At 35.5% G+C, this 16,541-nt stretch overlaps 1 protein-coding gene across 1 annotated transcript in view; it reads left to right on the top strand.

Annotated features, from left to right (window-relative positions):
- LOC149806576 (serine/threonine-protein kinase STK11-like) overlaps nucleotides 1-16,021 on the top strand; it is a 64,462-nt gene extending 48,441 nt beyond the window's left edge. The window contains exon 9 of the mRNA XM_089954877.1: nucleotides 4,638-16,021. Coding sequence (XP_089811003.1) covers nucleotides 4,638-4,756 — 119 coding nt within the window. The 3' untranslated portion in view covers nucleotides 4,757-16,021. The remainder of the gene's footprint in view (nucleotides 1-4,637) is intronic.
- Nucleotides 16,022-16,541: the final 520 nt, after the last annotated feature.

Here is a 16,541-nt window from a genome sequence, read left to right as displayed (position 1 = left end):
CACCCCCTTCAAGAAAATATTTAAAATTTTTGTGAAAGAATATTTGTTATCAATGTACTAATTTATTTTGTGTCGATCAACAGCAATATTGTATGTTCATAGCCTGTTTTCTCATCCTGGTGGTGGGAGGTGGGATTGGGGGCTGTGATGTCTGTACAGAAACATGTACTGGAGGACATGGGTTTAGTTGGGGAGAAAATTTACATAAATTACTTGAAACTGAAAACAGGGTTTTTAACCCTGTCTGCATTTTACAGCTCTCCAGACCTGCCAACCCTTACAACTTTTCCTTAAGTCTTATGAAAATTACCCTTAAAATATGGACTTAAGGAATAAAAGCAATCACTACAGAAATAAGATTGCTGTGGTAAAGTCTGGATAATTGTTTGAAATTGATTTGAGGCTTCATATTAGATTTGGTGGAGTGAATCAGGGAATCAGACTAACTTTAAAGTAGTACCTCAGATGCTTTAAACTGTACACATCTTTCATGCAAAGCATCTTCATGATCAAACTGTTGATTATAAAAAAAATAAAAATGGCATCCAAAAAGCCATATATGTTGAAAATGAAATAAATGTTAATAATTAGTACATAAGAATTAAAGGGATGTTCAAATTCTTGTGAATAAAAGCAAGAATGGATACAGTTACGTTTATTGGACATGTTGATTTGAATATATCTCTCAGGGTGGGATATATGATTGCTATTGTCATGTCAGATTGAACAATTTTCCAAGTTTAGAGATGGCAACAAGCCATTGAGCAGCATAGGTTTTGGAGCTGACATTTGTGCAGCTGTACTAGAGGTAAATAAGGTCTTCATGTACTTTACAAACTTGATTTTTACTGTCACTGCCTCAGTTTGATACCAGATATTTTAATTTTCCAACTTCACAAAAGCATTATATGATATATTTTTTTACACATTACAGAAAACTTGTAAAACTTAAGGAAAAAATCAGTTGCCTTACTGAGACCATCTTGTTAGGGTTGGTAGGTCTGATCTCCCTCACAAGCCTTCATGTACAGCTAATAATGCATAATTTAGTAGCTGTGAAGTATTTTTATAAAATGGAGAGAAAAAAGGTTTCAAATGACTTGAGTAAGGAGATCTGATTTTGGTTAATGAATAAAAGACTGGCTTTTGGGCATCATACTTCAGGAATACATAATGCTGGGCTGACAGCTTTTAATGTAAGCTAATACCATAGTGTAGACACTGACTGGACACTTAGAGGGCTTTTTCCCAAGCATTTCTAAAGTGATGGGCATTGAGCATATTGATCTAAGCTGGACAAACTCTTGTGGATGTTTTGCCTTCATTGACTCAGCTTTAACATGTGCTTTGCAAACCAGGTGGAAGCATTGCTTGTAGCACCATTATGGACAACTCAGCCTTGGTTTGCCAGACTGTTGAGGCCAACATGTGCTCAGTCATACATTCTTCCCAAAAATGAAATTCTGTTCTTGCCTTGGGACATCGAGATACATTGCTCAATAGACAAGATGAGATTGTCTTGCCTCAGGATGTCAACAGACATCACTCTCCAAACAAGAGGAGTTTGGGGTTTTTCATCTTGTCACAATTAGATTAAAATCAGAGCTCCACTGCCCTACATGCAGATCTGATGGACTCCAATAAGATGTGATGTTCTTTTGTCCTTGTGGATAAAGTGACTGGGTGGGACATCATGCTACATGTCTGTGGCATGCTGCCCCAGTGCTAGACATCACTATAAACTGCCATACTGCAGTTATCATATCGATATGACTAGAAAATTGTTAAAGCTATGTTAAAAATCTAAATCACACACACACTCATTTTGTCAAAGACTGTGTAATTAACTTAAAGCACCTGCAAATGTTGTGTTACAGTCCATTGCTAAACTGTACGAGGATGAGCTGGATTAGAGTGCTTTATATTCAGCTCATTCTCTCTTGTTCATGTTTGTGACTTGTGAGAATGGATATCTAACAGGTCAACACTGTCTTGTTCATGTTTGTGACTTGTGAGAATGGATATCTAACAGGTCAACACTGTCTTGTTAAACATTTTATGAAAGGAGTCTTTCATTATAGGCCTGCTCTTACTTACTACAGTTCACTTGGGATGTAAATAATGTTTTAACATACAGTATTTGGTGTCCTTTTTCCAGAATAGTTTTTTTTTCTGTTAAGGAGTTGACTTTAATATTAGTCATAATACATTTCTATACATCTAGTAGGCATTATCTCCCAATACTACATAATGCATTTCTACACATCTTGGCAGTATCTCCCAATATTACATAAATGCATTTCTACACATCTTGGCAGTATCTCCCAATACTACATAATGCATTTATACACATCTTGGCAGTATCTCCCAATATTACATAATGCATTTCTACACATCTTGGCAGTATCTCCCATTACTACATAATGCATTTCTACACATCTCAGCAGTATCTCCCAATACTACATAATGCATTTCTACACATCTTGGCCGTTTCTTCCAATACTACATAATGCATTTCTACACATCTTGGCCATATCTTTCAATACCACATAATGCATTTCTACATATTTTGGCAGTATCTCCCAATATTACATAATGCATAGTGTAGAAATGCATTATCTCCCAATACTACATAATGCATTTATACACATCTTGGCATTATCTCCCAATATTACATAATGCATTTCTACACATCTTGGCAGTATCTCTCAATACTACATAATGCATTTCTACACATCTTGGTAGTATCTCCCAATATTACATAATGCATTTCTACTCATCTTGGCAATATCTCCCAATTTTACATAATGCATATCTGCACATCTAAGCAATATCTCCCAATTTTACATAATGCATATCTGCACATCTAAGCAATATCTCCCAATTTTACATAATGCATATCTGCACATCTAAGCAATATCTCCCAGTACTACATAATGCATTTGTACACATCCTGGCAGTATCTCCTGGTATTACATAATTCATTTCTATACATCTAGGCAGTATCTCTCAATTCTGCATAATGCATTTCTACATATCTAGACAGTTGGCAGAAAAAAGGTTCACAAGGTATGTGAAGAAAAGATTGTTAAGCAAAAGTTGTTGTAGATAATAATAGTGATAGAATAGCTGGATAATTGTTGAGAAAATAAAGTGTGAATGCACTTCTTATGGTCAGGTATAATGCATGTGGCTTGCTGCCAGATTGAATTTACACACATCTTGCAATTTAAATTTTACCAGGCAGTGAGATCCAGTAATGTATTATGTTAGTGAAGAAAGCAAATTACAGTAATCTGTACAAGTCTAGACCTGTCTGTTGACCAAATTATCAGAACTGCAGGATCTTGAATGGAATTGCCCAGCTCTAATAGTTCATTAAACATCTCTCTAAATATTGTCAGGCCTCAGATTCACTGATAAAAATCCGTAATGTTCATTTTCTTCTGATAGTTTATGTTAACAAAAGCCTTAGCCATATAACTTTTATGGTAATTAGACTGACAGTACCATTACTGCCAACTAATATTTGTCTCCATGTCCACATTTTTCAAGATTTGTACTGTTAACTGAGGATGATTGTACATTTTAGACTGGTTCTTTTAATGAGACTGTAAACCAGACTAGACACATGTAAAGATGGCAGTTTAATATAGAAATGGGCAGTCTCACAATTGAAATGGGATTAAGAATTCAAATGCATCATTTGAGTGTTGTTGTATAAAACATGGTGGCTATATACTTGTAATTAGAAAGTGTTGGTACAATTCTCTGGTTGCTGTATTATGATTCTTATATTTTCTGATATTGTTTTAGTCACAGAATGTGACCATTTTAGTCCCAACTTGGATTGTTTACTTGTGTAAAATGGTTGACACTATATGAAAGAATTGATTTTCTCAAGGCAGTTTTTGTATATAAAGGTTTATGTGGAATTGTACAAGACTATCTTAAGGATTTAACCAGGCCTTAGTCAGTACTTTACCAGTTGAGATGAATCTCATGGAAACCTTCATCCACCAAAACCAAGAATAGATCAATTTAAGAAAAGGTTCCAATACTCTAGTACATTTTTGTGGAAAAAGTTTCGACTGCATGCAAAATCTGCAGAAAATATTACAAAATTTAAGAAGAAATATCATGAGCATGTACGTGTTACTAATAGGTTATACAAGAATTTAGTATTGTTAGTAATACAGACATGTTAAAATAAATAGTAATTACTATTTTATTTTCTCTGATGCACTTTGTTATACTTTTCTTAAGAGGACCTCAAAGGAGAATAATGTTTATATTGTTGTAGCAGCACAGGGATAAATTATATTTAATGACTATAACATTTAACTTTGCTAAAGGGTTAATATTTCATATTTAATCTTTTTACCTTTTATAATGAATTCTCTTCAGTCAAAAAGAATGATAATTAACAGTTTGAAAGATGGAAATAGTATTGAAAAAAAGAAAAGCACAAATAGAGGATTGTAATGATCAGAAAAGTGTTTTCTGTTCATAATTTTGTAAAGATCTGGATTGCAGATTTAAATTCTATCTTTTCCTAATATTTGGTTCTCAACAGAAGTTGTGACATGTGTAACTGAAATTGTGATGTAGCTTTGTCCTCTTACATCTTGTTACAGAACAGACTCCACAGAATGAGATTGTAGAAGAACCCGTTCCAGATCCAAAGCACAAAAAAAGAAAGGGGAAGGCGGCAGGAACCCGTAGAAACAAGTTCAATGCATGTACACAGTCTTGATGTGACCTCAGGGCAGATAGATTTATGGTGCAAACAAAAGCGACATTGAATAGGGCCGGCACCAGCAGTTTATCGTCTATCCAGAACTTTGCAAATTGTGTGATACTAATATAGATTTACATAAATCGAAGAGGCTGCAAGTTTAAAAAAAGATTACTTGTCCATTATATTAATTGCTTTGTATAACTCAAACCCAATTATGAGCAGCTTAGACCAGATCTGCTGTTACATACTATGTTTAGTCTGTATCAGACAACTTGGCAAACCCAGTTTAACCATTATGTATCAGTGTAACCATTACTTCAATAGTATGCATGCAAAAACAGAAAACTTGGCAAACCCAGTTTGACCATTATGTATCAGTGTAACCATTACTTCAATAATATGCATGCAAAAACAGAAAACTTGGCAAACCCATTATGTCCATTATGTATCAGTGTTGCCAATACTTTAATAGTATGCATGCAAAAATGTTTTCTTTTGTTACATTATAATGTTTTTGCATAAGAAATTATTCTTCATTTATGAGAAGAGTACCAAAGGGGAGTAAATCTTGCTGATTATATTCCTTATAAAAACCAGTATTGTGCAAGGGCATAGGCATATTGTATATAATATACTGGCAAATCAGAATCTGTATGGCTTGTTCTGTTTATTATTTGAAATGATGCAGAGACTTAGAACATTGTGTGACAGCAATCTGGTCTCATCATTTTAATAGGAGTATTACTCTTATCTGCTATGATTCCATTGCTATGTCTTTTCCAGGTGCTATTCCCCTGATTCCATTGCTATATACTTTCCAGGTGCTAGTCCATAGGTCAAGAAAATGATTCCATCCAATCAGTAATTGGAGGTCTAAAATAAAATCATACAACATGGTCAGCTTCAGAGATTTGGAATATCATCCTTCTTTTCATGGACTGCAGTTCATATGTCTCTTGGGTGATCACCATTATCATCATCAAGGTCATCTTTTGGCATTACTGCTGTGAATCATATCCATTTTGTGTTGTATTTATTATTTTCTCCCCAGACCTTGCATAGTATATCTGTGTCCCTTTCATTGAATTAGAGTTTTTGAGTACCATGTTAGCAAGGCAGTGCTTTTTCGTATTAGTAGCCATTGTTAGGTAAGAATTACCAACCCATTTCATACTTTATTTCTTGTGTTTCCTTTCAGAATTCAATAATCGCACAATTTCAACAAGGTGTGAGTAAATGTAATCATAAAGTTCTAGCTTGAGACTCGACACCCCAAGTGTGTTCTGCATGTGTACACACGGACATTTGTCGTATTTATTGCCTGATGAGATATAGGACTTGGTTCCCATATATATACAGACAAAAAAAGAGACTGTCTTATTCCTCTTCATCACTTGAAGACACTTTCATTTCCCAGGAGGAGTCTACGGTATTTCCTCATTTAGAGAAATTGCCTCCTGTAAGGGAGACAACTGTGGCTCTTTCTTTGCTAAGGAAGTTGCCCTCTTGCACAAGGACCTTGGCAGCTTCTACAAGGGAGGGATCCTCTGCACATTTGGGAGGGGGAGGAAAAACCAGATTCCAGTAGTGTGTTCTGCTGTTCCAACACAAAGGAAATACAGTCATCTTGCAGTAGACCTGTTTTGAAGTTATGGGGATCTCAGTTGCCAGAGTCCAGTTCCATGAACAAATAATCCCCAGTAATGTCTACTTAATCTAACCAGTTATTGCCTAGTGACCAATTTTCTCAACCCAGGGGAAGCTCTTACTTTTTTATCAGAATAGACCTGTTGAGGGGATCTCCTTTATCAGAGTTGATGGAGACTCCCCAATAGGGTCTAGATTGTCTATCTGGTCATTGTCTAGTTACTGGTCATTGGGAACCAGATCAATGTACATTGGGTAGTGTGGCAAGTGAAAGTCACAGAGGATCCCTCCCTTGTAGAAGTTGACTCTGGTCTTTGGTCTTGGCATAGGGTTTTGACCACTAGTTTCAGGAAAGGTTCCCATTCAGCCCCTAGCTTGCGGATTCACACTACCCATTAGTGAGCCAGTCATGTCACCATTTCATATCATGTCACCATGGTTGAGTTTGCGGTGGCTCCATGTATCTAAGTGACTGGGTATATCATAGATCATTAGAAAGTGCAGGGGGCCAAAACTTAACTCCTGCATTGAAAGGAAATTGTCATTTCTGTTCTCCAGGGAGAGAGGAGCAATGTGTTAGCCCTATCCAATCTGCACCCCTTCTCAAAGGAAGGGGATAAGATGGACTAGTCCTTTCTTGCTTTTTTGGTTGACACTGATGAGTTCCCAGAAGAACCAGTCACATCAGGCCCTTTTCCTCAGTTGGGGCCTCTATCTTCACCCCAAACAACAGCGTCAGGTGATAGAAAACGGGGAAGAGTTGACCTTTGACCCCAGTTCTGTGTCAAGAGCTCTTAGGATCTTACAACAGTAAGGTCCTCTCCAGTTTGAAGAGGCTCTCTGGGGCACACCTGAATCAGACATTATATTGCTTCTCAACTCAGAAATAGTGAAGAAGCAAACTCAGAAGTTGTCTTGAGTCCAAAAAGTGGCCAGATATTGGTAAAAGGGGTGGTCTGACCCTGAACTAAAAAGCTTCGACCTCTAGTTTCAGCCCCTGTCTACTGGTTAGATTCACCCACTTGGTTCTTGAAGTCTTATGCCTTAGACTAATGTGCTTCCCAGGTGGGGATTTTAGGACGGACCTGGGCCTCTCTATCATTTAGTTTTGAGGCATTGGAAATAAAGGCTCACATACTAGTTACTTTATGTGTTCCCATTGGGTTGAACCTACTTCAGCGAAGTATCCTTCTTACAATTCTGGGAGCACTCTACAAATATGATCTTCTGAGAGAGTGACAATTGTAAGTTGAAGTTTTTTGAATTTGAGGCATGCACCTTCTTTGGATATTGTACTTGTGGAAGTTGTACATGAACTGAGCACACAGCTATCCAAAATGGCTGCTCCCATGCATTGAACAGATCAGCCTGAATTAGTGTAAAGTACACTATCTTTAGGAGTCATTCAAATAGGGAAATTAATTTTGCCAGACAGACAGTACCAGTTTTGGACTATGTAATGAAAAAATTAAAAAAATATATAAAAAGTGAGAAAAAAAAAGTGATTGGTATTTTTTTTTTCTTCTTCACAATTTACCTCTGAATTACAGGAAGAGAAACTGGCAAAGTGGAGCTAACAGTTTTTAATAGGTACACATCTGACATAAGGCCAAGCTTTATACTCTGTAACCCATATTACATCTGTCAATTATACACCAAAATAAAGGGAATTGAAGGTTCTTGGAACAATACCTAAGATACACAAGCTTTTTAAATAGCCAATATAACCAGTTAGGAAAACCTCAGAAACTATTTTTTTGTAAAAATAAGACCCTCTGCAAAATACATAACTGTAGAGTGCCACCTCTGGTAGGTGCCAGATTGAGCCTTTTTGAGAGGCTTGGTCAGCCCTCCTGGACAATGCATGGATCCTTTCTAGAAGAAAGGAGGGTTACCAGCATTGCTTCTAGGACTGTCCACCACTTGTAAGAACACCTGCTTGTTTTGACATGTCCAAGCTCATATTTCAGCAGGAAGTGGCCACCTTTCTAAGGAATGGACAAGTAGATAGGGTGAGAAACATCTCAAGTCCATGAATTTATTCCCTGATCTTCCTACTTTAAAAAAATAGGTAAATTTTAACTTTTTCAACATTCCCCTAATGTTTCCTCAGGAATTGTGTTTTACAATGGAGACATCTGCTTCAGTCAGGAATGCCATCTGGCCGTATGACTGAGCAGTCGCCATAGATTTCAATGATGGCTATCTTTAGATCCCCATCTTCAACGCAAACAAGACATTCCTGCGATTTTGTCTGAGACAGATCTTCCAGATTTGGGCTTGTCCTTTTGGCCTAGCTTCCACTCCCAGAGCTTTCACCAGGATGTTAGGCCCTTCATTACTTTGATAACTCATTGATGTTGAGCATTGTTAGACGTGTCTTTCTGAAGGATATGTCTCTGCTGTGAGATAATACAGTACTCCTTTGCCCTGTTAAAAACTTTTTGTTGCTGTCTAAACCAGAAGAGAAAAGAATGAGTCATAACCTTCTTCCTTTCCGAAGTATCTGTGTTAATTCAGTGATAACTGTCATAGAGAATGGATTCTTTGAAGGATGAAATGAGGTTTTCAATCTGTCACCCTGAGAGAACTTAATTTGTGAACTCTAACCTAATGAAGTCAGTTATTGCTGCATCATGGACTGTTTATAATTAGTAGTTATTGCTGCATCTTGGACTGTTTATAATTAGTCTTCTTTTGGATTATGTTATAAAAACTGTATTTTGGTGGCTTCATTGCAATTTCTACTTGTTTTACCGTCAATCACTGTTGCAACATAGTGAGGACATTTATTCATTGGGCCCAATAATACCAGTATATGAAGTTGTCAAGCCATCTTTCAGTCTGTTGTAGAGCACCCTACTGACAACCGTGGTAAGCTCACTTCGACAGCTTATTTTAGGACATCAGCCTCACTCTAAGCTGACAAATTTAGCAACACTGTAATTTCAGATAATATAATACTGCAGTGAAAATGTAGTATTGTAATTCTGTAGTGCTATTATTATCCGATTTCCTCCTCCCATTCTGCTCTGATGTTTTTTCAGTTTTAGTCCACATCAAAGAATCATACAATTTTGAATGCCTGACCAAGGTATCAGACTGATCATGTTGGTGTTTTATTCCAGACCTCTTCCTGCCACTATCTATACTCACTTATAAGAAAAAGTCCAACTGCATACTGCACAGACCCAGGTCTATGAGTGCATTATGCGCTGGCAGATCTGAGTGTGCAGATTGTTAGGAGTAATCAGTAGAACAATCAACATAGACCCTTATCTGGAGGAGCATTATGGTACAGCTGATCAGGATCATTGTTGTTTGCAGTTTGACTACTTAAAAACTGGTATGTACAGTAATTGGAGGATGGAATAATGTCCCTGGTCTGGTGACTAGCACCAAGAAAAGATATAGCAATGCAATAGGTATTATAGAATTAAAATCAGCCAAAAATACATTGTGCTGTTGGATACACATCACACATGTGTAAAGACACATTACCCCTGATACAAATACAAATGTACACATTTTAAACAATGATTAACTAGGCTAAGCAAATGTTGAAACATACTTGATACTGCTGTCAGTATCATACATACTTAACATTATACTGCTCTCAGTATCAAACATACTTGACCATTATATTGCTCTCTATCAAACATACTTGACCATTATACTGCTCTCAATATCAAACATACTTGACCATTATATTGCTCTCTATCAAACATACTTGACCATTATACTGCTCTCAATATCAAACATACTTGACCATTATATTGCTCTCTATCAAACATACTTGACCATTATACTGCTCTCAGTATCAAACATACTTGACCATTATACTGCTCTCTATCAAACATACTTGACCATTATACTGCTCTCAATATCAAACATACTTGACCATTATATTGCTCTCAGTATCAAACATACTTGACCATTATACTGCTCTCAGTATCAAACATACTTGACCATTATACTGCTCTCTATCAAACATACTTGACCATTATACTGCTCTCAATATCAAACATACAGATACATTCCCAACAGAAAGTATCCTGATGGGGATAACAGTGATAGCGCAGAGCTGTTTATACCTCACCATTCTTAATGTGCATCTTGTTATCCAACAATTGATTGATATTTATTATAAAATGACTCCCAATATGGGGATTGTAAGTTATTAAAGATGTTATGGCAATACCCCTGGTGTCAACATCCACTCATATCAAAGCATATACACGTACATCATATACACATACATCATACACGTACATCATATACATGTACATCATACACATGTACATCATATACATGTACATCATACACATGTACATCATATGCATGTACAGCATCTCGGCATTTGTTTCTTTCAATGTTCTAGGCAGCAGTTTATAGTAGGATTCATGACACCTGCACCCAGGGGATGGACAAATGGGGTAACTTTGTACATAAATAATACAGTCTTGGCTATGTTTTTGCATTCAGTTCATGACCACTTAGGTTTTTTGTACTCTGTAATATGTTCTGTTGCACCATGAATCATGAAACTTGTGAATGGATGCATTTTCACATTTACCCATATTCCAGACTTAAAGAACTGGTTAAAATTTGTTTTAAATTCATTTTTTGGATACACTACTACCTTGAATCCTTGAAACATGGTATTTGGTGAGGGATGCATCTTGGTAATTATACTACACCCTCATCACAAAAGTAGGCCACTATTTCATCTTGTACTTGCTTTAATTATGTGCATTTAACTCATAACCATATGGGGATTTCTCTGCTTCACATCCCAGGGAATTTATTGAAATTTTTTGTTTAAGTTCATTTCTTGGGTGTTGAAATTTCATGTGTAAAGTTCATTTCTTGGGTTCTTTTTATGTAAGAGTCATGAAACATGAGACTTGATGCATTTTATAAGTAGGTCACTGTGACATTTTATGCTTTTCTGTAATAGATTAAGTATCTGTGTTTTGCTGATGACCACATTGATGTTTACCTGCTGTATATACAGAAGCCACATTCTGACCAGTGCGTTTGAAAGTAGGAATCAGTATCTTGATTCAACTGTTCATACTAGTGACACTGCAATTTTTATGTAATGAGTAGGTAGAAGAACAGTGGACAGCATGTATTTCATGCAAGGCCTCAAGGGTAGTGGATAATTTAGACTACTCATGCATGAACTGTGGCTGTAAAAGTTGTCATACTGGTTGTAACTCGAAGGTTACTCAAACCTTGTGGCTTTCAACAGGTAAAATTTGGTTTCTACAGATAAACAATGGTAATAACCTCTAAAACAGATTGAGAGATCACTGTATTAAGAAGAAAAAAAATTGCATCTGGTTAGAAAAGAATTTTTTTATGAATTCATTGCAGTGCTGATGCTTTGATATGATTCAAAAGCATGTTATTATGTCCTTTATGCCTTGCCACGGGGCCAGCATTTCAGCGGTCAAGTTAACTTTAGTCCAGATTTGTTGTCTGATAATTAATGTTTACAGTGGCTACCAGAGATGACTAAAAGCTTGGTAGAGGTGAGACTCTGGCTTTCTGCCATAATCAATGTGCCATATTAATGTTTTGTCCAATTTTATTAGCATTTATGAAAAATGCAAGTTGGTCGAGTTAAGTGACTGTATTTAAGAGTTGTTTGTTGGCACTGAGCCCTTGGCAGCTGTTGGTGTATTAGTCCACTGAGATGTACTGGAAGCAGTAGCAGTGAAAATCCAAAGGTCAATACTGACAAGCTGTCACCCAAAGAATGTTGGTGCATATTATCAACAGCTTATCATTTATCATTTATACTAGATACCTATCATTTATTATTTAATAGATATTATAAATTGCCATTCACAATATTGTCACTTTGCAGTTTCTGTTCACCTACATTAGAATGTTGAAGAAATTGTGCCATACCTTTGGAGTTGTATTTTTTATATAAACTTACATTCTTGTGGGCTTTGACCGGCATACTCACAGTGGGCCAATCTGAATTTATGTTTCACAGGCCAGTCTTGATGTAACTTTTAAGTGTTTAGGTCTTTACATAATAATAGTATATATTTTGACCATTGTTTTCCAAATTTGTGCTTACAACTGGATTCATTAATAATCAATGTAGTGGTTTCAAATGGCTCGGATAATGGTACCTGGTGCTCCATTAAAAAAGTATTGATGTAAATGGCTTACTAATAGTCAAAGGAGGTTCTATGGTTCTTTTCACATCAACACAGACAGTATGCATCCAGTTCACCCTGAAAGGTTCAAAACCCTTGTAATCTTAAAACTACCATTATGTTGTTTGTTTTTTAGAAAATAATGTTGGGTTGCATGTTGTTCATGTGCCTGGATTTCTGGTCAAAAACATTGTGATTTTGTTGAACATTCTTTAGCTTTAAAACAAAAACAACATTATTTTCTACTGAAAGCTCTTTTCTGTTACATTACAGAAAAAAAATATTTCAAATTATGACCAGCTGACTTGTCAAGCAGGGGGCCCTGAGTGGCCGAGTGGTCTAAAGCGCTCTCTGTTACGGATCACTGCCATCTCACCTCTATCTGCATGGGTTCAAGTCTCGGATTCGGCTAATGTGGGTATGTGAGAAAGCTTGCCAGTATTTCTCGTGGTTCAATGGTTCTTTCCGGGGTTTTCCCGGGTTCTTCCTCCATCATTAATACTGGCCGCCATGTATAGCTTATCGTGTGCTGAAAAATGGCGTTAAACCCTACAACAACAACAGCAATAACTTGTCAAGCAAGTATTCAAGGGAGGTCACTTCTGCAGGTTATACAAATTTCTGGACAATTGGACGCCAACATTTACATATGAACTTTCAAGGGTAAATGGAATGCATAGTGTCAGTGTTAACATGGAAAAGAAGGGAAGACATTTATTGAGGTCAATAAAAAAAAATCTATCCAGTTTTAAGGATCTTTCCAGAAATAGTTTTATATGCAGCATTGGTTACCGATCATTGTCATTTAGAAACATCTGTAGTAGTTGCTTTTGTATTATAGTTCCGTCTTGTTTAGGGATAATGTAACATCATCATGAAATTTTCCATTCTGTTGGTTGATATTATTCTTACCTCGTATTATCATTGTAGAAAACTAAATCCTCATAAAATAGACTTATTTGGGTGCAAAAAGGACAAATTGTCAAATCCTCACTTTCTTTTTTTAAAGCACTTGTGTTCATTCATTTTGATATTAATGTGGATATATCCAAGAGAGCTACCATTTCATAGGCTTTAATTACATCCCATCCTTCATTAGAAATGTATCAGAGGTTATTTCCAAGAAAAATATTTTAGTAAAGATTCTCCTTTTTTCCTGTATGTACCAGTATTATTGCAAATATGTTTTGTCCTAGTTAAAGGCATATGTAGGTTCTCTATACTATAACCCAGCATATTTTACTGCATAGAGTGATGATAAATATAAACATTTGTTAACCTTAGATCTGCGTTGTATGCATTTTCAGAGCATTCATGTGCATGGGCAAAGCTCATGTTCATATCATTCCTAGTTAAATATTCACAAATGTTGTGCCTGTATATACAGATGTTAATAGTTTGGTGCATTACCTGGTGTCCTGGAAGATGGAAGTTTTGATCAGGTCTGTTATTGTGGTGCATATATGAGAGAGAGAATTATTTTGTAATATTAGTGTGTTTAGTAGATAACATTTTCTTTACAAATTGATTGCAAAGTACTTGAAATTTTTTATTTGATAGAATGAATATGAAAATTAATGAAAAGTGCTCTGATCTAATATAAATTAAAAAGATAATATTTTTTTGTATGTTTTGTTCATTTAGTATTTATGTGTATGTTGTATTCAGTCAGTAATCCTTGGAGTTGATGTTATTGCCACTTAAAATTTGTAAACACGTTTTTTTTATTGTGACAGATTTGCACTGTTTAGTGGTTTATTACCATTGGTATGGTATTCACAGTTTTGCATAAATATTTTGGGAGTTGCAGTTGTTCAGGGGTTAGTGTGCTAAATTTGTGACCAAAAGGGTGCAGGTTCGAATCCTACCATTGGATCAGCCCAAGTCAAATACCATGGTATGTCCTTGGGCAAGGTCCATAACTCCACTTGCCTTTGCACTAAATAACCTACTTATGTTGCTGTGTCATAAAATACTAAAAGAACATTGCCTTAGAATTTATGACTTTCGAAAAAAATGCAAAGAAGGGAAATTTCTGTGTTCTTAAATAAGATCAAATTCATGATAGGCGTGAATTTTATCAGGTGTTTGCAGAAATGTATAAATTATTTCTGTAACCATTGGATAATACTTGCATAATGGTTTTAAGAAGTATTTACTGAGATAATAAACACAGAATTCCTGAGAGAAAAAGAACATGCTACAATATTTAAAAGAGAGTTAATGAAAGAAGGCTGGAGCAGTGAATTTAGGTAACCCGTTGTATCAGGGGAGAATGTTAGAAAGTTTTTATGCCACATCAAATAATAGTGGCAGGGCACATCATTTTCCATTCATCCATCATACCTTGATTGGGCTTTGCTACTGGTTACTTTTCCATTCATCCATGACACCTTGATTGGGCTTTTCAGGCACTGTGGTGGCATCTATGTCCTAAGAACACATTATTTCTTCTGACATTTCTGAACTGTGATGGTCCATCTTTTTGGTCATTACCCAACCTGGTAAGTACATACATACACTAAAGAATATACTCTTTTCAAACTTGAAAGAAACAAATTGTACAGAATACAAAAATGTACTTTTTAATAAAAATAAAGTTCTCAGCTTTTAATATATCAAAACAACAGATTAAGATTGCCAATTTGGCAGCAAATGCCTATAAGTACATTTATTAACAATTTGGCATAGAAATGCCCTACAAGTACATTTATTCAATACAAGGCTGCTGAAAGTTAAATTGCATAATTATAATTTGGAGGCTTTATAAACAACAGAATATCAAGTTTAGAAAGTAACAGTTCCATAATTCAAATAAATTTTCCTCAAGGAAAAAGCTGAAATCATCATATTGTATGTAGCATTTGTCTCCAAGTTCATAAATAAAATTCATCCATTGGAATACCATATGTACTTGCTTATAAATTGGACCCAGTGCCAAACAACATAGACCCTGATATGCAATCACATAATGTTCCAGGAGATTGGGGTCTGTGTTGTTTGTTGCACTGATAACTCCTACCAGTCACATAGATTCAGATCTTCTAGTGCATTATGTGAATGGCAGATCTGGATCTGTGCAGTTGGAAGGGAGCATAACTGGTAGGCATACATATCTAATAATTTTGTTTAGACCATGTGTAGTCATGAAACAACAAGATTTATTGTCTCATATTGTCTTTGTATTATAAACTGAAACTATGATACTACTGTGTTTATTACAAGGTTTATCATTTCATAAATTATATCTTTGTATTAGAAACTGAAACTATGATACTACTGTATACATTGTAGACAAAAGCATGCAGAAGTTTGTAAACATGCAGAAAGGCAAAACTTGTGATAATATTCTATTGCTAGACTGTTAATTATTTGATTTTCATTTAAATAATCTGCCAGAAAGGCAGAATGGAAACAAAATAAAATGTTCTCTTTAACAAGGGATACGTCAGCATTGTATTTATTTTTATTTCTGTTGTTGTTTTCTGTATAAATTTTATACAGATTTAATCTCAGTCAGTAAAGAGTCTGGAAATGAATGAAACCTACATTCATCAATGATACTTGGTTTTTGACAGTTTTAAAAGATGGTTTAAATAATGCCTTCTTTTGAAACATGTTCATAAAAAACTTTTGCATACAAAATAATGATTATTGTTAAAGTTTCATTTGGAGGAAATATATTACAAATAATTAAACATCAGATGACATGTTTTGCTTTGGAATTGGACTAAAATTGGCTATACCTGTCTATACATATGACATGTTTTGCTTTGTTTCAATTTGGGAGGTAACCTTTCAGATTGGTTTCACTATATTTAATGACCATCATTTCCATGTAATATAAGCACTTATAGGAAAAGAATTAATGATGGAAACATAACTTAGAACCACATGTGTATATCTCTGGCCTTTAGAGTTTTGGGATATATGAATGTGAAGGTATGTCCTAGGACTTCAAAATTTGTCAC

The sequence above is a fragment of the Sinohyriopsis cumingii genome, chromosome 1 (assembly GCF_028554795.1).
Source record: "Sinohyriopsis cumingii isolate HCF-2022 chromosome 1, ASM2855479v2, whole genome shotgun sequence".
Classification (NCBI taxonomy): domain Eukaryota; kingdom Metazoa; phylum Mollusca; class Bivalvia; order Unionida; family Unionidae; genus Sinohyriopsis; species Sinohyriopsis cumingii.
This window is presented reverse-complemented; position numbering and strand designations above follow the sequence as displayed.